The 22,427-nt window shown below is 41.7% G+C and overlaps 1 protein-coding gene across 1 annotated transcript; it reads left to right on the top strand.

The window, feature by feature from the left end:
• Nucleotides 1-20,679: 20,679 nt before the first annotated feature.
• LOC117586565 lies at nucleotides 20,680-21,813 on the top strand. Its single transcript, XM_034276725.1, has 2 exons — nucleotides 20,680-21,504; nucleotides 21,583-21,813. The coding sequence occupies exon 1, from the start codon at nucleotides 20,759-20,761 to the stop codon at nucleotides 21,491-21,493; it is 735 nt and encodes a 244-aa protein (XP_034132616.1). The 5' UTR covers nucleotides 20,680-20,758; the 3' UTR covers nucleotides 21,494-21,504; nucleotides 21,583-21,813.
• Nucleotides 21,814-22,427: the final 614 nt, after the last annotated feature.

Here is a 22,427-nt window from a genome sequence, read left to right as displayed (position 1 = left end):
TGATGCACTTATGTTTATGCTTGGGGCTTTGGTTCTACAGTCTATGAATATTTAACAATATATTGTTTATCAATGGCTGCTGGCTTGCAGCTTCTTGGAAATTTCACCATAAATAGCAGCAGGAAATCAATAAAGATTTTGGCTCCTACAAAATGTTCTTAAATGTAAATAGAGCGCAAGTGTTTCAACTGACTGATTGGGGGTTTTCTTGCAGCTCTCTCAACACTATAGTTTCATAGCACTTAACTTTGACTTATTGCATTTGCATCTCTTCAATGGAATTCCGGAAAAGTCTCTGAAATTTCTTAAGTGAAATTACAGCAGCAGCAAACATATTTTGAGTTTATTCTTAGAATTTTGGCCACTAAGCCAAGGCCAACACATAAGGGAGTACATATATAAATCTACTGCAACACTTTCCTTCCCCTCCGCGTTACTCCATCACATTGTTTGGGGCAAAGTCTGGAAAGTTTTTGCGAGGAAATAGGAAATGCGCTGCTCTGGCTTTACTTCCCTTCATTTTGTAAGTTTTATAAGTATGTTTATAGTGGCAGCGTGTGCCCCAAACATACACAATCCACTCACCCCACTCTTGTACGCTCTTGCTGCCCCGCTGCCACACTCTTTCTTGCCCCGCTGCCACACACTTGCTAGCACCCTTGCAGCACTTTCTAGGGGATTTCTTGTGCCCTGCATTCTGTTTGCACAACCGCCAAGGAACCAAGTAACCAAGGAACCACTCTCGATGCAGGTCCGGGTACAACCATGGGGCATGCTGGGAATCTCATGAAAGGATTTGCGTCACAAAGTTCCCCAGCTGTCCACACCCACTGGCGCACTGGCCGCCCACTAGCCTTCCTCTTTCAACATTCTGCGTCCCTTCTGCAACAGCTGGCAAAGCAATTTGTATTTTGAACTGAGAGGAAACTTCGATTTGGACAACACGCCAAAAGACGCCAAAGGGAGGAGTGTCAACTCCATAAATGGACACTGCCCCAAGGCCTAATTTTGGTGGCCAATCGAAATATTTCCTCGAATGTGTGTCTGTGTGTGGTGTCGCATGCTCCGCCAGTTTCAAATTTGTTTTCGATACACCTGAGGACGGGGTTCGGGGGGTCGCCTCCTGCCGGCGACAGCCAACGACAATTGGAGTGCCGCACAGATTTATGTGGAAACACCGTCCCAGCCATAGCCTTAGCCATGGCCTGGGAACTTTCTGCGTCTGCAGCTGACAATGTGCCTCTGCCCGGCTGGTCGTTATTCCCGCATGTTTTCTATGGCTAAAAGAGAATGGTGTTTCCCTAGTGTCCCCCCTCCCCCCGTCGTTTGAGGAATGACAAAAAGGACATTCAACTTGCACAGGCATTGCTGCGGCTTAGCCACAGGGGGAGGCATTCATTCTCTGCTCTTTCTCCTTTGGCCGCAAGAAAAACGTTTGCCTAACTTTACGGTGCCCTGGAAAAGAGGTAATCTGGGGTTTGCCAGGATGTTTTTTAAAGGATTTTATGAGCGTGGTTGGTGTAATGGGTAGATGTTGTGTATGGGTAGATATGCTACATTGGCTTAAGGAATTGGCTCAATAAAAGGTGACAAAGTAGTTTTCTAGATTGATTTAAATAGTAGTTGTTGTGTATTTTGTAATAAAATTATCACTCATATTCTCCTAATGATATTTCCCACAATTGTGTAAATATTTCTGCTTAAAGAAATACAACATTTTATCTGCAGATATCTCCTTCTGTTCGATTGACTCACTTGTAATATCATTAAATTTTTGACATTTTTTAAAGCAAAATCGCAGTCAAAAAGTCGCTCCCATCATTATGCACGACCACACACACAAAATCGTCTGCGGGGAGGGGCACTGCGAGAAGTTTAATCAAAATAATAAACACAGTTTGTTTTCTAATTTGCCAAGGCACACAAAAAAGTTTCAAGGACAATCATGTCCTGGCTGCCTGTCTCTTTGTTGTGTCGCTAAGTCTATTATCTGCCAGCAGCGCAAAAGCCATGGCAAACAAAGAGACACAGACACCTACTGACCCAGGGTAAATTGTTGAGGAAGGTCTGTCCGTGTAGCCTGTCCATAGACTTGACTCCACCTGCTCCTCAACATGCCATTCCGGCACACCTCAACACCGAACACCCACACCTCGCAGTACATGTAATTCGGCGCCGCCCACTGTTCCAGTTCATTTGAAAGGAAAAGAAATTCACAGGAATTGAAAATGAAACAGAGACGAGCCGGCGTATATTAGAATTCTATCGAAAATGAAGGCAATGGTTTGGGAAAAATCTAAAATGCAAATGAATAAACAGCTGGCAAATGAATTCAACATACATGTATCGTAGCCATACGAGTATTCATAATAAACAAGATAACAAACAATAACAATAATGTCAGTTTATACGACAGATGATATCCCCTCGTATGACTCTAATTCCGAGTGCCCACAGCCATAAATATTTATGAGAATATCCCAAGGACACACATAAAAGGGCGTAAACAAATGTGAAGTGAAAGTTGATTTTTTCGCCAGGCGCCCGGCGAGACGTCGGATAAGTCCATTAAAATGTATTTGATTTGAGTTTTGCTAAATCTGTTTTATTTGTCTATTAAATGGGCATTAGTATGACTAGCATACACTCGCACCCACACTGCTAGGGCCCAACAATTGTGTGTGGTCATTGTGCTTTCGGTTGGTTGCACATTTTCAGCATTTATCAGCACGCTGCAGTCGGCTGGCTGGCTCAGTGCATTATTAATGGCATTTCGGCCCTAGCCCTGGCCCTGGTCATGTTAGACAAGGCTAATCCATTGGATTTCCAAAAAGACTCTACTATTTTGGCTAATATCCACACAGCAGACCCTGCTTGTTATTTGTTCAAAAATGTTTATTAGCTGCGAAATAAACATGGCAATAATTGTGAACACATGATACACGAAACATGTGAAACTGGTGTTGGCCTTTAATGATGAATGACATTGATTGAGTTGCTGGCTGGCAATATTTGCGCTTGTTTATTAATTTAAGGATTAGTCTTTTAAGTTAGCTGAACATACAGCCAGTGACCAGTCGGTGGCCAGTCTGTGGTCGCTGGCATTCGCTTTAATCTTTCATAAGCGTTTCATAAGCAGTTTGCTGGACCCAACTAGAGCTGGGATAGGAGTGTGATTATGTTGATTGCAGCCATTGTGCAGAGGAGCAGGACAACACGTAAGCCATCGCCATAGCCATAGCTATAGCTATAGCCCCATAGACAAAGAATTTTCTCGTTACTGCTACGGCTAGTGCTTGCCCCATTCTCACTTGTAATGCCTCTTAAACGTAGACATTGAGGGTATGTTGGGCTTTCACTTTTAAACTCTCAAGAAATTCTGCAGATTTTCTGCATCTTTTATTGTACGTTTGCTTTCTTCTCACTTATTAAGTATTTCTTTGGCATTTAGCACCTGTTGGCTTCCTCTAACACTTCTCCATTCCACCTCCAGGCAAAAGAAGCTGACGTACTGCGCATCCTGTAGTCGTTTCCTTCATAGTTTCTTTATTTCCTTTCCATGGCAGCCAAGCTTTAAACAGTTTTAATTAAGCGCCAAGCCAACATAACACTGCAGCACTTTGCGCAGGCCCTGCAGATGGCATTCATATTTATTATTTACATGCATGCCAGAATGTGCAACCCCCAGGATGGGGTCCTCTTGACGTCGGAGGACTGTTGCCCCTTTTCCTGTTGACATTCTGCGTGAATATTATTTCAATATTGCACATGGCATATGTGGAGGCAGGACACACCAACTAAAGTCACAGTTGGGGTGGGGGCAGCAAATTAATACACACACCCCAAAAATGTTAAAGGACCAAAACACGCAGCAGTCCACGTGGCGGATACGTCATGTTTCCTACCAAATAAATCTCCGAAGGGGGTCGGGCGGTTGATTTTATTTCGTTTTGTTTTTTTATATTGTTACGTACCTCTCCTTCTCCGACTCGTTTTTTGGCAAATTTATGAGCCGCGTATAATGTTGATTTAATATTTATACCAACAATTGCCATTTGCCACAAGGAACGTCAAGTTTTTAATGCCTCTTGGACAACATTTGTTCGTTTATTGTGTGGTTTATATTTGCCAAATGAAGTTTTCTTATTTAGGCAATAATTCCACGATACTCTCCACTCTTCTCCCTCTCTTTTTATGCTTTGCTTCTGGGATTTGGTCTGGAAAGACTGAAATTTTTGTTCGTCTTCTCTGTTCCGTCTCTGCTTTTATGGGGCGTACTTTGGATCCATGAAGTTGCCAAAATAATTGAAATGACATGGCTTAAGTGGGTGTGGAAGTTTCCTTCGTCCTTTCGTATTTATTGTTGTTGTTTTGCTGTCATTCTGCTTGAAAGATTCCAAGTTCCTTATGATCTGTCCTCCAACAACAGTAGGAAGGGGGGATGGGGACTGAAGCGCAGTCTCAGTTTTGCAAAACTTTTTAGCACACACATAACCGTTGCGATAAATTGAGTGGAAGCAATGGAATATGTGGAATATTTCGATTTAAATTTGTCTATTTATTAAGTTTGATATTCGATTTGTCGGCCAATTTGTAAATTAAAACGAAAAATGAAATTTGACATGACTGTTGACAGCTTTTGGTTAACCATGTGCACTGAAAAAACGGGGAGAAAATTTTAAACTCGGCACTCGGTCTTCAGTATGTACATGTACATGTACATGTAAATATTTATGTAACCATATGTTTTTTTTTAATGTTACATTTTTCTACATTTTTTTCTACAACACTTCTCACACCAACACGCCATGCTGCCCCACTGCGAGCGAGAAAGAATGACAACAATAAGCAAGCACAAGCTAAGCAGCTGGAAGGGGTGGGGGAAAGCCGCTGCAAATGTATTTCTGCATTCTGTCTTTAATAATGCACCAATGTGATCCCAATTCAGGGATCTGATACATATGTCCATTTCTTGCAGAACTGCGTTTTTTTCTATTTTCAAAATTGTGGGTATGAGAGCTTTTTGGCTCTTGTGCGGTGGAATGGGGCCGGGGCGAAATTTTGAAATACACTTGTAACTTTATGATATCACATGAGTCTTCACACGAAATATGGTGACTCAAGCTCTTGCTAGTCTCCGATATCCATTCGCTGATCAAGACAGACGGACAGACAGACAGGATGACAGCCAGATGCTAAGTATTGATGCTGATCAAGAATATGTATGCATTACTTTATGGGGATGGAAACGTTAATTTTGCGCTTAACGCACATCGCGTAACCAAAACAAATAAAGGTGGATATATCCAGCATTTTTATATTTTTTTTAATAAATCAAAAGTTCGTATAAGTTAACACATAAGCAATAACATGAGACACCCTAACTTAGCGCACAAGAAATGTGAAATATCATGTGCCGCCCTTACTTATCCAGTCCGATACGGAGGGCGCCGATGCAGTAGATGCCGTTGCAGCGGGCGGCTCTGTTATCTGATTGGGCGCCAGCGATCGCATGATCTTGTTTATGCGTAGGCGGCTCTTATCTCTTGTGAGCGCGGACGGCTCGCCGGCTAGGTTTCGGTGTAGGTTTAGAAGTAAGCTTTAGTTTAGAATTGGACGAATAAATGAACGGAGCGTTCACATAAACTCCGACACGAGTCGTAAAACGTGCATTGATATAATTATATTGTTGAGCCTTAAGGGCCAACGAAATAGGGGGCAATTACCCTCTCAACATAATCTTCGGTAGAAGACTCAGTTGCCAACCGCAACCACCGTCCCCCGCTACAAGAGCGGGCCACGGGAACCCGATCGCTGCAGCTCGGACCAAAAACGACATAAGTTAATTTATATAAACGGTTTTTTTCACATTTGGAATTCTCATTCCGTTTCGTTTTCTCTCAGTAAATTTATTGACTGACTTTTTGAGTAAGCAGATGACCTGACCGCTTTACATAGCTTCTCCTGCTTGGGGTTAACCACATTTGACTTATGTTGTCGTTCTCAGAATTTATATATACATATATGTGTGTACATGTGAATGTGCAATGCACATGTTTTTAAAAGCAAACATATGAACTAATCTGCTGACATTCAGCTTCGTCAGAAACCTCTGTGGTTATCTTTAAAGAACATAAGCTACATAGGCATTCTAATCCGTAGATAAAATTCATACGTCATCTCATGTAATACATCGTATGTAAATATGAACACATTCTACACTTGTACAACTACTAATAACATACAGTAAGACTACCGTTGCATTGCAAACAAAAGTTCCCTCTATACAGGAGTTTCGCGATTTACCGTATGTTTCTCTTTTTGCTTATCTCTATTGCCTTTCGGTCTGACCAAAGCACTGTGTCTTGGGCTTTCGGAAGTGCAGTCGCTCTCTCTCTCTCTCACTATTTGTACGTGCACAAAGATGCATAAACTTGTTGTTGCTTCAGTCTGCTTTTGGCAGATTATCACTTCGCCTTCGTTTCGTTTGTGGAGAACACTGACATGCATGCATGCAGAAGAACTATTTTATACTCTCTGGAGTCTGTGCTGGCCTGCACGCTACTCCTTGATGTCTTGTTCCTTTCTGCATTGTATCTACCATATACTTTCGTTTTCAAAGGTGACCTGTTGGGCATTCAAGTGGTCTGTTCGACTCTTTTTACATTTTGCTATTATTCAGTCAGTTCAGAGATAATCTTCCGCTCTTCCAAGTCAACTTTGTTCTCTGCTTCAGTATTTATTCATTTATTTGAGAACTACTGGACATTATTGTGGTCTACTCTCCCTCACTTGTCAGCCCTCCAGAGTCATTTAAATTCCTTTAATACTAAATAGTTTATCCGCTCTGGCACCACAATCTCCTCTCTCAAAACTTTATGTTGGCTTTGAAGCCAGCAGTCAGTCTGACTGGCTGTCTACCCGACTGTCAGACTAACTTTCTGACGCACTGACAAATGCAGTTAAAAGTGGAAAAATAATTTGAGCGAAAAACCGACACGAAATTTGAATTGCAATATTCCACATTCCTGTGCAGAGATTTGAGTGTTTTCATCTTTGTCTGGGCGGGTCCCCAGTGGCATTCCCCAATGCATATTTCTAGCTTCAAGTGGTTCGAATGGGAAATATTTGTATTTAATATTAACAACAATTCAAGGGGAGAGAGAACAAATAACCATTTCACACGATCATGTTATACATTTTATTTAAATAACCAGCAGCCGCAAGGAAAAACCCGCACTTTCACTTGGGACTTGGTAGCGACCTTCCATTTTTCACAGCTTTTCCCTTGTGTGCAACAAAGTTTTCCACAACTTTGTTGTTAAGAGGTGGGCAAAACTTGTACTGGTATTTATGCTGTTCAGTTTCTCTCTCTCCATTAACGATGGGGGCCTTCACCTGCTACAGCCGCAACTTTTGGCCTAAGCCATTTGGCCAGAAAGGCAATTAGGTGATGTGGCTGCCTGGAGCACTCCTTTGGGGCCGGATTATCAAAACGCGTCTAGTAAGCAGATGTGTAAGAAACCTGGGTAGAGCATATGTACATACATATGTATGCAAATTCACGTTGAAAACGTGACACGGGCAACCAGAAATGAATCCAAAAACCGAGATTGTCTCATGTTTCTGTCTCCTTCGCTATTATTAAATAAAAACTGAATCTATCTCTCTAATCTCTCTAAACTCTCTAACTAATATTGCTACAATATTTTGGGGTTTTCGTCCGTAAATTTTAATAAACGTTGAAACTTTAGGTAACTTTTTTTGGTGTCCTGTCCCCCTGGACAAGGCTGTGACCTCAACAAAAGCCAGCCTCAACCTTGGAGCCTCCCCAGCAGCCTTGAATGCCAACCAAAAAAATATGAAGTGGAAGCCGCAGAAGCAACCATCTTTTCCTTTGCCAAAGGGCTGCTTTCCATACTTTTCTTTCACTTCTTCCAGACGACACGACACGAAAAGAGGATGTCAAATCTTGGGACCAAAGTCGACATAATTCAATTTGTTCAGCCTGCTGAAGCTTCGATGCCCCCCCCGCAAAAAAAATGATGAATGGAGGCCAGAAAATTAAGGCATTTTAAATGCTTAAAGCCGGCAATCACGAAGGAGTTTAAGTGGCGTGGGGGTGGCTCTGGGTTGACACGCAATTTGCGTTTTTGTGTGATTGAAATGCCTTCTGCCTGTCGGCTGCCCCAGTGACGACAAGTCGTGAACATAATTTGACAAATTGCTAGCTTAGGCATGGCACCATTTCAGCATTGTAATTGATATGGACTTTTCCTTTTTCTGTATGCCACATAAGCAGCTTAATTGCGCGCCTTTTGATGGGCTCATAAAAAGGCCAGCCCCGAAATCGTCGGCACACATGTGTTTTGGTCGGATATTCTGACGCCAGCTCTGAGGAATGTGCTGTGAAATTTTTTAAAACACATTAATTAAATCAAATAACTCAAAGTTGAATTGCTAACTGAGCAATTTGTTTGAATTGCGGTTCGAGGCGAAACAGCATAACAGAAAGGAACAAAACACCAGCAGCTTCCCACACAATAAAAAGGAGCTCAACAGGCATTTATGTAATTTTTAATGCCCTCTAACAGAGCGTGTATGTGCTTTTAGCAGGGGTTTAAGCCTTCGTGCCCCCTTCCTTTTGTTTCCCTTTGATATCCATACGGTGATAAAAATTTGTCACGTCTTTGGAATGCTCCCCTCGGGTGCAATACAACCAAATTGATTATGAACTAAAAATGGAAAATGTATTCAGAAAATTCAAAGAGCATAAAGGAAGTAGAGGAAAGAGTGAAATTTAATCCTCCGCACTCTGGCTTCACTCTGGCGACTCCTTTCAAGGAGCGTCTCGACTCCTTTTGCCACTCATAATTAGTATTTTCTTTTTATTTAAGATTCTCTGCTCCTTTTTTGGGTTCTGCCACTTGCATTTCCTCATTTTTCACTTTTTTACTCATTTAGCTCAAGGGAAAATGTGGCTGGGGAAACTGCAGGGACAAGTGGGGCAGGAAGAGGCGTGAAAGTATTAAGTTGCCAGAAGTTTTTTCCCCCATAATTCCTGGGTTGAGGTGGACGTCGGCACTTGTTGCTCGTAAAGGCAAATAAATTCAGCACGTAACAGCACCGACTAAAAATAAAACACATAAATAAACTAAACTCCAGCTACTGGATAAAAATAAGGAAACATTCTTGCTCTTCTAATTAGTTGAGCAGCCAAGAGGTCAGACAGGTGGAGCAGGGGGAGGCAGTCCTCTGTCGATTGGAGAGACTTAAAAACTAAAAGAGGATACTGTTGTCCTGCAGCAGAAGCATTTTGCAAATTTAATTAGCCCCAGAAAGGGGGTATAAGTACCCTGGGATTCCCCTTTTAAAAATGAAGTCAAAGTGATGCTAAAAATGGCAAAAAGTGGTGAATAATTTAAACTTTTTAAGGTAGAAACTTTACCAAATACCATAATTGAAATTTGTCTAAACTGAAGACTTGCAAACGGAGTAGGAGCTGCTTTCGGGTCCTTTCCTATCCCTCTGCCATTCTGGTCCATTAGAGATGGTTACGTGCTGATGCCATGGCCATAACACTTCACTTCAAATGTAATAGCCAGATCGATAGACTGACAGCAAACACACAGATAAATTCACATGGCCAATGTCCGGCTGAATGGATCCAAATGACCCTTTTTTATGGCAACGTAGAGCAGTGGGTTAGATGTTAATCCAACAAGAAGATAAATTACCCAAGAAACAGGATAGCTTGGAAAACTTTTAGTGGCCAGTAGCTAAAGTTTTGTGTGTGAGAGACAAACGCTTGAGCGAAACCATTGCCCAAATCGACAGTTAATTACATCCCCCAAACTGCCGCTCAGATTAACCTAAAGCAGCTTTCGTTTGCTTAAACTTGACTTGAAATTATCACCAGAAAGTTTAAATTTTAATTAGCAAACTATTTGCCACTGACACTGGCTTCAAGGACGCGCCATAATCTGTTTGTGAAGCTCAATACATACATAGGATCATCCTGCTAAAAATATACATCGAGATGTGGCTCGAATATCGTTGACATTCAAATTATATTTGGCGCAAAACGAATAACAAGCGAAAAAGATTTTTCAGGTCTTCCTGCCGCCGCCAAACAAAGGAAAATTGTAATATTTGAGCAAATATAAACCAATAAAAAACAACACAAAAATAAATGCGACAGACCATCAACAAAAACTGCCATTGACGTCAGCTCGCAGCTACATTTAAGTAAAAAATATAAAAAAAGAAAATAGAATAGCAAAAGTTACGCGGCATTCTTCGATTTCGTTTGAAGATATTTTTGGGGTAACTTGTTAATGAAGACTAAATTTGCTCGTATTTCTTGTATTTGCTTATGTAATTGAGCTTGGATAGCAGACGCACCAAAAAAGGAGACAAGAGATGGGGAAACAAACGGAGATCCAGCTTAGAAATTGAGCTGGAGATGGAGCTGAGAAATGGAGATGGAGATGGATATGAACCTGAGGTATGGGGTCACAAATGTGTCTATTTAGGCCAAAATAACCGAGTACAAACTTGATACACAGCTAAAGCTGGGTATCGAATGTGTGTGTGGCAAGGGTAGAAATGTTAGCCCAGTCTTTGAAGAATTTTTGGTTGGTATTTTTGTTGGAAAAAGGTGTAGGTGAAACTGTTCAAATTTTTGGTTAAAAAATAAGTAGGAGAAACTGCTAGAATTTCGGGGCAAAAAGTGTAAGTAAAACTGCAAGAATTTTTGGGGTGTTTGTGCGTAAAAGATGTGCATGATTTTCTGGGAATAAATCATTATAATCTATATCGAAAAGAAAATTTAATTTTTTCTACGTATAAAGCAACATTTAGGATGGAATTTTTGGCAGAGGAGTCAAAGTTTAAAATGAAACATATTTTCTGAGTAAAATGCATTCCCGTAGCAACACATTTGGATACAAAATAAAACACAAATACAAAAGTGTTACTCGAATTGCATTTTCTCTTCAAAATAAGTATAAATTGTTGTGTGTGAAGAGTGTGAAGTATTTTCCACAGCCAATAACTTTCTTTTGTTTTATATAAGCAATCCCGAAAACTGGTTACCAAACAATTATTTCTGCTCCAGTTATCACTTGAGAGGTCCCCCTTCGAGGAAATCAACTCAAAACTCATCCTTGCCGCTTAAATTGTTATGAGATTGAACCTTGAAATTCCGTTTTCTTATGCATAAATGTTATATCATTTGGTAGAAGCTTTTTATGAATATTTTCTGCTGCGCCCCAGGAATATTTGTTGCTGCTTCTTAGGGATATTTGCTGCTGCTCCTCAGGAAATATTTTGATGCTCCGTCGACATTTTTGCATAACTAGAGAATAGGGAGCCGCCTCGTAGATGCACAGTGAGATTTGCATAAATAAATAAATACAGAAAAATTGTTGAATAATTTTTCCGTTCGAAAGTGTATCTCCTGCACTTCGCTTCCCGCGTGCATTGCATGGGAAATCTAATTAAAGGGAGACTCTTCCTTTCTCCTCCTTTATTGGAACGTGTTGCAGCAGCGACAAATCCTAATTGAGATTCCATCAGTGTTGCCATCATTTGCACAGTTAGTTAAATAACAACCCTGACCGGAGCAGCAGCCACCCAACCAACGTCCCGCGAAATAATTCTTATTTGTTTAATGCTCTGACAGCAGCCTGGTTTACCCCTCGAGTGCCACTCCAACCATTCCCTGGGTCCCGGCACGCCTATCGCGGGGTGGGGGGACGCTTTAGCTCACGTCGCAATTGTAAATAGAATTGAAAATTCCACGCCTTTTGCCTTGCGGTTGCCTTCGCTGTGCGGCGCAGTATCTTTGGTGCCTCGGCTACCCTGTGGTTCTAAGGGTCAAGGAACGTTGAAAGAAAGCAAAGTTAGTCTCGAAGTTGTGTAACTATATATTGCCTTTTCTGCTTCTCTTTTACAGGGTACCACCTAGTTGAAACACCCTCAAATCAGCACTTAAATCTTTGTTCTGTGTAATCGCGCAGAACTTCAACATTTAAAAATCAAAGCAAGGCATTCGACCGCGCAGGTGTTGGGCCGATCGGATCTTCCCACCAGAGCTCTCCCCCCCTTGGGGGTAAAATTTCCGAAAGCTAATTGCAAAATCAGAATAAATAAAAAGGGGATTATGCAAATTAGAGAATTTATTTTGGGATAAATAAATTTCACTCGACAACTTAAAGGCTTTTCGGGAAGTAAGGCATTTTTAATTGACCTTCACTTCTGCGACTTCCTTGTAGAGTGGCCATCGCTGCGTATACTTCATAAAAGAGTGTGGGCCGTAAATCATGAGGCTGCCTGGCATGTGGCATGATGAATGAGCAGTATACAGTGCCCAATGGAAGCAACTGCAGAGCGTGCGTGCGCCTCATGGCTCGTCTTGAAATTTATTTATTTATTTAAGAAACCAAAAGGCCCAGCATCATGGCAGAAAAGAGTTTAAATAGGTGAAGATAACGAAAGGAAGAGAGTTAATTCATTTTATTATGCAAAATGGCAGAAAGAGCATCGCTTAAAGTGCTCTGCAAAACGATATTTCTGCCCATTGGCTTTGGCATTGGCAATCAATGGAAAAGTCTTGGCCATTTTCCATTATTCTCTCAGCTCATTTTGCAATTCCCAGTTGACATTTGTCTGGCCCGACCCGCGCCTCACGGTGTGCACACATCTAAATAAATAATGAGAGGGAAAACCTCAATTGAAAAGGCAATTGACTGGAAGAAAAGGTAGCCCAAGAGCAATGTAACCCAAGTCCAACGGCCAAGTGGAGTGTGCAAATGTTTGGACATCGGTCACCCATGACTTCGGCGGTGTCCTTCGACTTAACTTGAATTCTTGATTGTTCTTGTTCTTGATTTGTGTACGAATCTCTGGTGTATTTTGTCATGTCCACAGCTTGACAGGCAGGTAATCAGGGCACGTGCCCCGCTTCAACTGTGGCAGCACCCCATGGATTTCTCTACTTTTTCAAACAGTTTTTACCCATCATCCGCTTAACATTAATTTTTATTTTTTTACTGTTTTCTGTGCCACTGATTAAATATTACATCTGCTTGTAACCCACTCTCGCGTGGCGAAAACTTTTGCTGCAACGAAAAGTTTTGGGAGTTTTGGGATTCATTCCATTAATATTTAGCCACAGCACACTTTTCCATCCCATCCATCCTCTTCTCTAGAACAAACAGAAGCTGCAGTCAACAGCAGTTTTTTTTTTGCCTGACACAAGTGTGCCACGTTGCGGCACCGGCACCTCATCAACACGGATGCACATGGTGCGTCCATCCGTCTCGCCTTTCGTTCCGTTACTCCACTCTCTCTCTGCTCATGAATTTGGTGGCGAATTCTCTTTTGGAATTGTGAAATTTTGCACGTTTTGTTTGCATTTTATTAGAGCGCTCCACAAAGACAAGGGTTAAGCTCTGTTACTCTGATGCTCTGCTGCTCCGCTGCTCTTTGCTTTCAGGTTAAGGCAATTTGCCAACTGGACTGGCTTTAAGGTCTGACTGGCATGAGTCTTGTGCCAGTCTGACAGTTTGACTTTTGAGTGTGTGTTTGGATCTACAAGTAAACATAATGCGCAAAGGGCAGTCCAATCCTGAGGGATTCCTGGAATACCCTAAGCTTCTTCTCCCCCCTCTAAAACCAAAACAAAGGACTAACAATAACACTAACAATGTTGGGAAAACGTTGGCATGCCTCGACAATGTATGCACACCCCTAATCAAAATGGGTTTTCGGGTGGCATGGACATTAACTTTTGGCTTGTGGCAAACAGCTACAATATACGACTATGTCTGTCTGTGTATGTAGGTTCGTTGTGGGCGTGGCATTGCATTGCTGCCGACAGTTGCAGCCAAGCGAGTGAAATGTTTAACAAGCACAAAATTCGCAGCTAGGAAACTCGCCTGCAAAACCACGTTGGGGTGGGGCGGGGACAACAAAGAGATAACGCGAAAAAAAAAATCTAGCGTGCTGTTTGCGTTCTGATTTTGCTGCTTGCTATTGTTGGTGTTTTCTTTTCTTTTCCTCGTTTGGTTTGTTTTTCCTTTTCTTGTTCCTTCTGCTGGTTGCTGCTTCTTCGCCGCCTTCCTCCGTTCGTCTTTGGTGATTTATGTTAGGCGTTACTTTTTTTGTTGGGTTTGATACCCCTTGAAGGTTCTAGTTGCGAGTGTGAGGATTTTTGGTTGGAGAAACGTCAAGGAAGGGGAACTTTTATATCAACCAGAAAATTGTTTCAAAAGGTGTAGTGTCTATTTGGGTATATTATTATTTTTTGGGTAGAAAACTTGAAATGCAATAGGTTAAACCATTTCTAAAAAACTACCAAAAAAATACTAGGACTAGTACTAGAAAATACTGTAGATAATAAAACAGAATACCATAAAATACCACATACTCTATTGCATGCAAAAATAATAAGTAACACGCCCAACCATGCACTCCAAAAAACTGCCCAAATTGTTTGTTGTTTTCTTTTTTTATTATTTTTTTTCTATTTTAGCTGCAGCCTGTGCTGAAAATTTAATTAAATTTTCTGGCCCTAGTTGTTTACAACAGCCGAGACACAACGTCTCGGTTAATCTTTTGATTAACTCACCAGTCAGACAATGAAAATGTATGCATGTCTCTCTCTCCCCTTCTCTCGCTCTGGGGCTGACAACTTGATAATCTTTACAGAGCCACGGAAAACCACACGAAGGACCAGACCCTCATCCCCGATGCGATGCGAGGCAGCAGCATTTGATGAAATATAAAACTTCAAAATGAGTCTGACAGCTGCTCACATTGCCAACGTGCTCGCTCCACTGCTACATAGATTTGCCGGAGGGGGAGCGAATCTGGCTCTGTCGACGGTTGCACATTGCGCATACGTCATGTGGCACGAATTTCAATATTCACTCGTGCAAATGTGTTGCCACAGGATTTATAATGCATACACTCTGAACAAATTTGTCAACTGGTGGCTGAATCAACTGTCACCTTATGTGTATTCAAATACTTTAGCAATTAATCTGCTTATCCGTCGGGCCCGCCCACAAATACTGACAGACAGCCAATGTGATTTCTCATTGATTTAAGAACACTTTTCGAGCGAAGAACCCCATCTAGCTTTCACTCAACTACAGTCATTGGACTTTGGTGAGTCGTCCGTCGTCCTCTTAAGATTTTCTGAACAGCCATTGTGAATTTCTGTAGAAAAATGTCCTTTTATCGCAGATTTTCAGGCGTCAGACACAAACGTTTGGTGTTTCAGACTTCGCTTCGTCTTCAGTTGGCCTTTTGAAGTACTTTTACAGAAGCATTCAATTTCTATTCATTTTCCAGTTCGAGGAAAAAGCCAACCAACCAATTTGGCAATGATTTGGCACCAACATTTTGCATTTTTGGGTCCAAATCTGGAATGGAATTTCCATAGAATCCAGTATGAAATGATTGCAAAATTCGTTTGGATTAAGACCTTAGATTATAACAATGTGTGCATAATATATTAGAAGTTTCTGCATGGCTGTAGGTTTGTGTATGCGAACACCACGAATGGTTGATAAATAGACACAAATGATATGGAATTTAATGTTCTTCTTGCGTATTCCAGTCTCCGGTTTTGTTTTGGAAACATTTTAATGGATTTTTAACAAATTTGTTAGACATTTTCGATTCCAACTTAACTTTTAATTGATTTATAATCGATAAAGTTGGGTTACCGTACCAATTTGCAACAGTTTCTCCCCACAGCTCTTGGAAAAATAACTAGATATAACCAAAAACACCGCACATATGTGTGTGTATGTGTATGCTGCAAAAGACACTCCTCCCGCCCACATGCTGGATACCCGAAAACCCGCATCCGAGAGAAACAAACTGTTATGGCTCTGGCCATGTCCGGTTATGGCCATAAATGGAAGCAATTACCAACACCTCTTAATGCTGCGAAAATTGAAGTGAAATAAACAAAATTAATATGCTACCACCCGCTGGGCACGGCTGTGTCTCGTGTCTAAACACAATGAACCACCACCCGCTGAGGCTGATGAAAAAGCTTAAGAACGGGAAGGTCATGGGTACTATACACTGCACAACACATGTATGTGCACACCAGTCCATGGAGAGTCTAAGGAGCTAGAAATAAATTGTTATGCATGTGTGTTGTAAAGCCAACGAGGGGCAAACAGTCCTTCAAATGACTTTGCAGAACCTGCCGGCTGGCACGATATTGTTAACCTGATAACCAGTCTCACTTGTCTGGCCATTAATTAAGCCTCCATCCGAAATGCCAGCATAAAACTAAATATTGTCCGGCATCGCCAAATGTCAACAGGATTTTCGTATTGCCTTGCGAGCGAAAGGGATATCAGGGATACGAAATCTCTGCTACGTACGTCAGTGCTTAATTAAATCTCTCTGGACAACTTTATTTCACTTCCAGGACAACCCCATTACCCGCTGTCAAATTAAGGTTTAACACAGCCCTAGCAGGCTGCTGCATAAGTTTGTGGCAGTCTGGTTATCCCCCGCTGACTCTGACTCTCGCTCGCTGATGCTTGGCTAAAACTAATTTCAGCTAGATGATGTCAAGTCATTAAGTTATTGTGGCCTGGACTTCTGACCCCAAAATAGCTCTGAGCCCTGTGCATGAGATACGAGCTAAAGAGGAGACCAAAGGACCAAAGACCAAAGTTCAAGTAACTTTCAGTTGGCAGAACTTGTTGCATGATAAAATGTCTACTCAATGGCAGAAAATTACATGAAATTCGCAGAGAACTACAAACGTTCTTGTGGCTGTCGTACTCTCATGTAGTTTGCTAATTGCAGTTGGAAAACTATGCCTTATGGGAGGGATAAATGCTTAAAGTTCTCTTCAATTTAAACTACAAAAAGAGCTACAGAATCTGCCCAGGATAATTCTTTGCTTGGTATACATATTATTAAAGACATCCCGATGATAAGTAAATGTTTAAACCTTTACCCTTTGCATTGGAAATTTCCTAACCATATTTTTAGCTGACAAATTAATACTCCCACTCTGAGCAAGCCCCCAGGGTAGCTTCTTGTCAGTGCAGAAAATGTTTACCATTGGCAACATTCGAGGGATTTTCATTTAACTTTAAATGTCACAAAGGCCAAAGGCAAAGCTAAGCCCCAACTCGCTGCAGACGCGAAACATTTTCATTTGTCTAGCACTACTTTTGTGGCAGACATTGCTTTATCCCTGCCAAAAGTCTCACCTGGCTTTGGCTACAGCTGTAGGTGATTAATATCTTATTTATAAAACATTAAGATGAGCCCTGCAGAAGACACCTTCAAGTATAGACGAGCCTGTTCCGCTCCGCTATTAAATAGCCAAGAGCCTCCTCCTGGTAATACGCGATGCTCACTTCAAGTCAATATTGACGTTGCTGCTGCTGGGGTATTGGAAATGCAAAACTTTTCTTTATGGTGGAATTTTGATATTTGAAAAGTTTTGTCTGCGTGCTCGCTGCACGCAATTTGGCAAGACAAAGACAAACAAACATATAATCGTTAAAGTTTTAATTGTGCTGTGTGTAAATGATGTTTTTGTTTCCATCTAAATTTAGATGCCACAAAGTTTCAGAGGCCCTGTAATGGCATGATTTTCAATGACAAATGAAATAGGCAAAGATTCATTCTGACATCTGTAGAGCTAAAGCAAAAATCGGATAGTCTGCAAAACATTTAAAGAACTCCAATAGCCAGAGCCAGCAACTCCTTAGGAACCTACCTACATATGCAAACATTCTGAGATTTGTACACATTAAATGCATTTCCTGACAATGCTGACAACTGTCAGCGACAGATGCACAGGGAAAACCCTACCTCCCACCAAAGAGGAGGAAAGTTTCATTTCAACTTTTACGTCTGACTTTTTGTCAAATAGTTGAAGACTTTCTCTGCAACTGGAAAACTATTGAAATGTTTCGCCTTCTTTTTCTCAGGGACGTCGTCGTCGTCTCTAGGCACACAAGTTCTTTACATTGCTACTTTTTTTGTATTCAGTGCAAAGTTGATTTCAGGGCATCCTTGTGGTGGATTCCATGCCATGGCGTTGACATGACAAAACAGCATAGAGCAAGACGATACAGTACTAAACAGAACAAGACGATACAGGATGAAACAGAGTAGAATACAAGGGAGGAATGCCTGCTCCTTGTCCTTGTACTTGTCCTGTCCCCCTACTCCTGAGTGATTGAGTCCAACATTTGTTGAACAAATTGCTGAGGATTTCTCTGAAATCCAGCATTGTGAGTCCTTGCATGCCGAACAGAGTACATTTTTGTGAATTAATTTGATGTCTCGCCCGATTCGTTGCTTGTTATAGTCACAGATACACAGATACACAGATACGCAGATACAAATGTCTGCCTGTCTGCAGCCACACCACGGACACACAAAAAAAGAACTTTGCATAAATGGAGCGAATGTCTGACTGTCTTTTCCCACAGATGACACATGTGCAGGGAAAATGTGGAAATAAAAGGATACCAAAGGCAAATGATTAATCGAAAGTCATCAGTTTGGGTGCCTTTATGGGGGTTTTAACCTGAATGATGATGGAGACAATTAATATTAGATTTTTGACAGCCAAAGATGCTTTATGCTTAATATCTAGCTTTCTTACACTTTGGCCAATGATGTGCCCATTTACCATTCGCTCCGCAGACATTCCACTCGGAGCTCGTGGCAGTTAATCTTTTCGTGGGTATACACTGCACCTTCACCACTTCGAGAGGCAAAACATATTTTGTGCCATTGATGCCACGATGATATTTGGTGTCTAGTGTGAAGGAGAGCGGTGCTCGTGGCTCCTGGCATTTCTTTGTGTCTGTCTCCTTATCGCAAACATTTGGCAGCTCATCCGCACCATCGATGCAGTCGTAGATGCCATTGCAGATCCGTTCAGTGTATATGAGTCTGCCATTGCGGACACACTCTCCTGGTCGGCACTCGAACGACAAATTTCTGACGGTGAAGAACGACTTAGAGCACAGTTTTTGTCTTTAAGACTTCATCCCTACCCTTTACAATTTCCTCAACGATTAATTTCTTTTCCAGGCTGACACATCGTCCGCAACTCATCCGATCCGTCGCTGCAGTCGACTTCTCCGTCACACTTCTATTTCATTTCGATCGCCGCTCCAGTGGCACAGTAGAAATACGAGTAATGCGATAGTTTCGGCTCGTGTTTGCACTCTAAAATCGACTCATCCTCGCCATTCGGACAGTCCGCCAGCCCGTTGCACACTTGAGTGTTACGTATCCGTGCAGGTACCCTCGCCGACGTTGCTCTCCCAGCAATGGAACCAGTCTGAAGTGTTGTCGCACACACTAGGGTCTGTGAATATTCTCATTTTGTTATATGTATACCGTATATTCCTAGACGTTGCTGCTTGCCAGTATATATTGACTTTATAAACATCAGCAACGGGACTAACACAATGTAGGCGCACATATTGATTGTCGATCTGAATCGCTCTGACTTTCCCAGCTGAATGATCTGCCATGCAAAGCTGAAGTTTTCGCATCTACATATATTTACTGTGTATAGATTCCTTACAACAGCCATGCAAATGAGCTCTGTAATTCAAGATTATGCGAAGCTTATCATGTTCATAAATACATACGTTAATACACATGTGCAGAGTAGCAGCGACAGCTATGTATATCTCGCGCACAACGCGAGAGAACCTTCTACAGTGTTTTGAGTGACTTGCAAACGACTTTCTTTTCTTATTCGACTTGAGGCAAAGTCGGTAAAGTAAAGATTTGATTGTAGTTTGGTTTCCCGCAGAAGAGGGACTTCTGTGTACGTAATAAATATCTGTTGTTGAGTTCAGAGCGTGTTTGCAATTACAAAATTCTGCAATTTGCAGCAAAGCAAAGCCTGCATCATTCTCCCATCTGCTGTTGTGTACAATTTAAGTTGCATTGTATTTTACAGAGAATTTCCTATTACTTTTCCTGTGGCTTGAGTCGGAATCCCATTTGGTGTGGTTCGTTCCTGTGGCTTTTGTCCTTTTAAGTCGCTTCAAACTTCCAATTGTTTGTGGAGTGTCCTGAGGTCGGTCCTTTGATTGATAGGCATTTATAGGGCTTTCTGTGTCAAAGCCAAAGCTTATTACATCCTTAATCTGGGCTGGAATATTGTATTCTCAAAATATGGCCAAATTGTTGCGTTTTTTTGTGTAACTAAAGGTCCTTTGGCCAAGTGGTAATCGATGATTGGGGATTATGTGGCAATCCCAGGGTTAAGCGGATTATCAGGCTCTGGCTAATCTCGAATTACAATGGGAATATTCTTTGTATTCTTTGGCGCTGACTCATGTTTATTTAATTCCTGACTTTGTTTGGTGTTTGTCTGGCGTTGTTTCTGCACGTGTTGGCTTTTCCGCGCCCATAAACCCAATTAAAATTCTGCAAAAGCGAATTCATGCCCAGAAAGTGGGCCAGTCGACACACACACAGACACACTCGCATACTTGTCTAAACTAAAGCCTCAGGTGGCAGAGTGGTAAAGTGTCTTGCCGCAGCAGGGCGCACGTGCCATTGATTAGCACTTGAGTTGTGGTCATTTAATATTCATGAGCAGGTGCCGGGGGGAAAACATTCATTGAATGAATTGTTAAACAACACAAATTTGTCATATAAAACACCCAGATCCTTAGACGAATCAAAGGAAACAAAGGAACACCCCAATGTAGAAAGGATGAGCGATTTGGCTGGTCCTCCATCACAGACAATTGGACGACCGGAGTTCTTCAGGAAAGTGTACACCATACTGATAATTTTTGTGACTGTTGGACTGTTGCAACTGGTGATTGTCAAGGCCTGTGATTATGACTTCTACTTGTACTGTCCCGTGCCCAGTTTTATATGGATGCTCATCGCCTTGGGCTGCCTGATGACGTTGCTCTGTGTGCCCATGGCCCACGAGTTTCCAGTCAACTATCTGCTGGGCATTATCTCCACCGAAGCACTGACCCTAAGTGTGCTCAATCGAGATTATATGCTGCTCACGATCCCCTGGTCGTATGGCATCCTGGTGGTGGCTATAATCCTCAGCATTTGCCTTTACTTGATTGGAATTTTCATGCCGCTTAAACTGCTGCCGGGTCCCCTGACGATTCTGGTTGTTACCATTGTTGCAATTGCCACTTTCGTCTCACTGCTAATCACACGCCTGGTGCTGCATTATGAGAGTCTGGAGTTCTACATAACCGTGATCACGCTGCTGTATGTCATGCTGATTGTTGTCTTTACCGTCACCATGGTGCACGATAGACGTCTGCAGCCGCTGCCCCAGGAGCAGAGTATGCTTTCGGTTATCGTTTTAGCGGCACTCTTCTTCTACATGGTGCACATGATTGGCGTCACTGTACTTTATGCTGTGCATTATCTCAAAATCACATCAGCAATAACGCCACATCGATTAACAAAGTAGATCCAAACTGTGTGAGTGCTTTCTTTCAGCAAAAGACTTAAGGCACTTTTTGGACTTGCTTTAACTATTCCTTGAAACTATTTCTTCAGTCTCTTTCGTCGTGGCTTAAGGCACACAACAATTTCTCTGACGTGTGAAAATTTGATTGGCTAGTAATCTTTGGGATATCGATGGACTTCTATTTACATATGCATTGTGCTCTTTGGGGCTTTTAGCTACGACAGTTCTGGTTGAGGCCGAGCCTTTTTGTGTGTGTTTATCAAAGACCTTCTGGACGATTACACAGACAGATGGACAAAAGGGAAACAAATATAAAGACCTGCGGCTGAAATAAATAAATAAATATATATCCCAACAAAACTTTCCCTCTCCCTAACTCTCGCTCATATTTTCCGGCATTTTTCCGGCATATTTTTAGACTTTGTATTCCTTTGGCTTTGTGCACACTCCAGTGAACTTCAATCCTTTGTCGGTGGCCACTCGAAATTGTAAATTTCATTCTGGCTTCATTCCAACTTATGCTAATTTCACAAATACCATTCCATTTGCTTTGGATTGCTTTTAATACTTTAAAAACAGAAACAGCAAACAGAAATTTCCCTGATAAATGTGCTCGTTATTTTTCTTAACCACAGAAAACAGAACAGAACACAGGCCATGTAACACTTTGTGAGTGTCGTGAGTGGTTGCTTGGTTGGTTGTGTGTATAATTGCGTGGGTGACTGTCTGTGGGCATAGTACACGTACTGCTGGTTTTACACGTATGACAGTTATTCATTTGTTTCTTTTTTTGTGGTTAAAAGACACCTGAATTGTAAGGCAAACCATGCACTTTGTGTGCCTTTTTTCTGATGCGAAACTTATGTTCATTCATTCAAATGAAATTTTCTGTGGAACACAAAAGCCAGAGAGAAGTGCAGAAGGTTCGGTATTA

Source organism: Drosophila guanche, unplaced genomic scaffold (assembly GCF_900245975.1).
Source record: "Drosophila guanche unplaced genomic scaffold, DGUA_6, whole genome shotgun sequence".
In the NCBI taxonomy this organism is placed as follows: Eukaryota; Metazoa; Arthropoda; class Insecta; order Diptera; family Drosophilidae; genus Drosophila; species Drosophila guanche.
The sequence above is the reverse complement of the archived record's forward strand: the minus strand, read 5'-3'. Positions and strand labels throughout refer to the sequence as shown.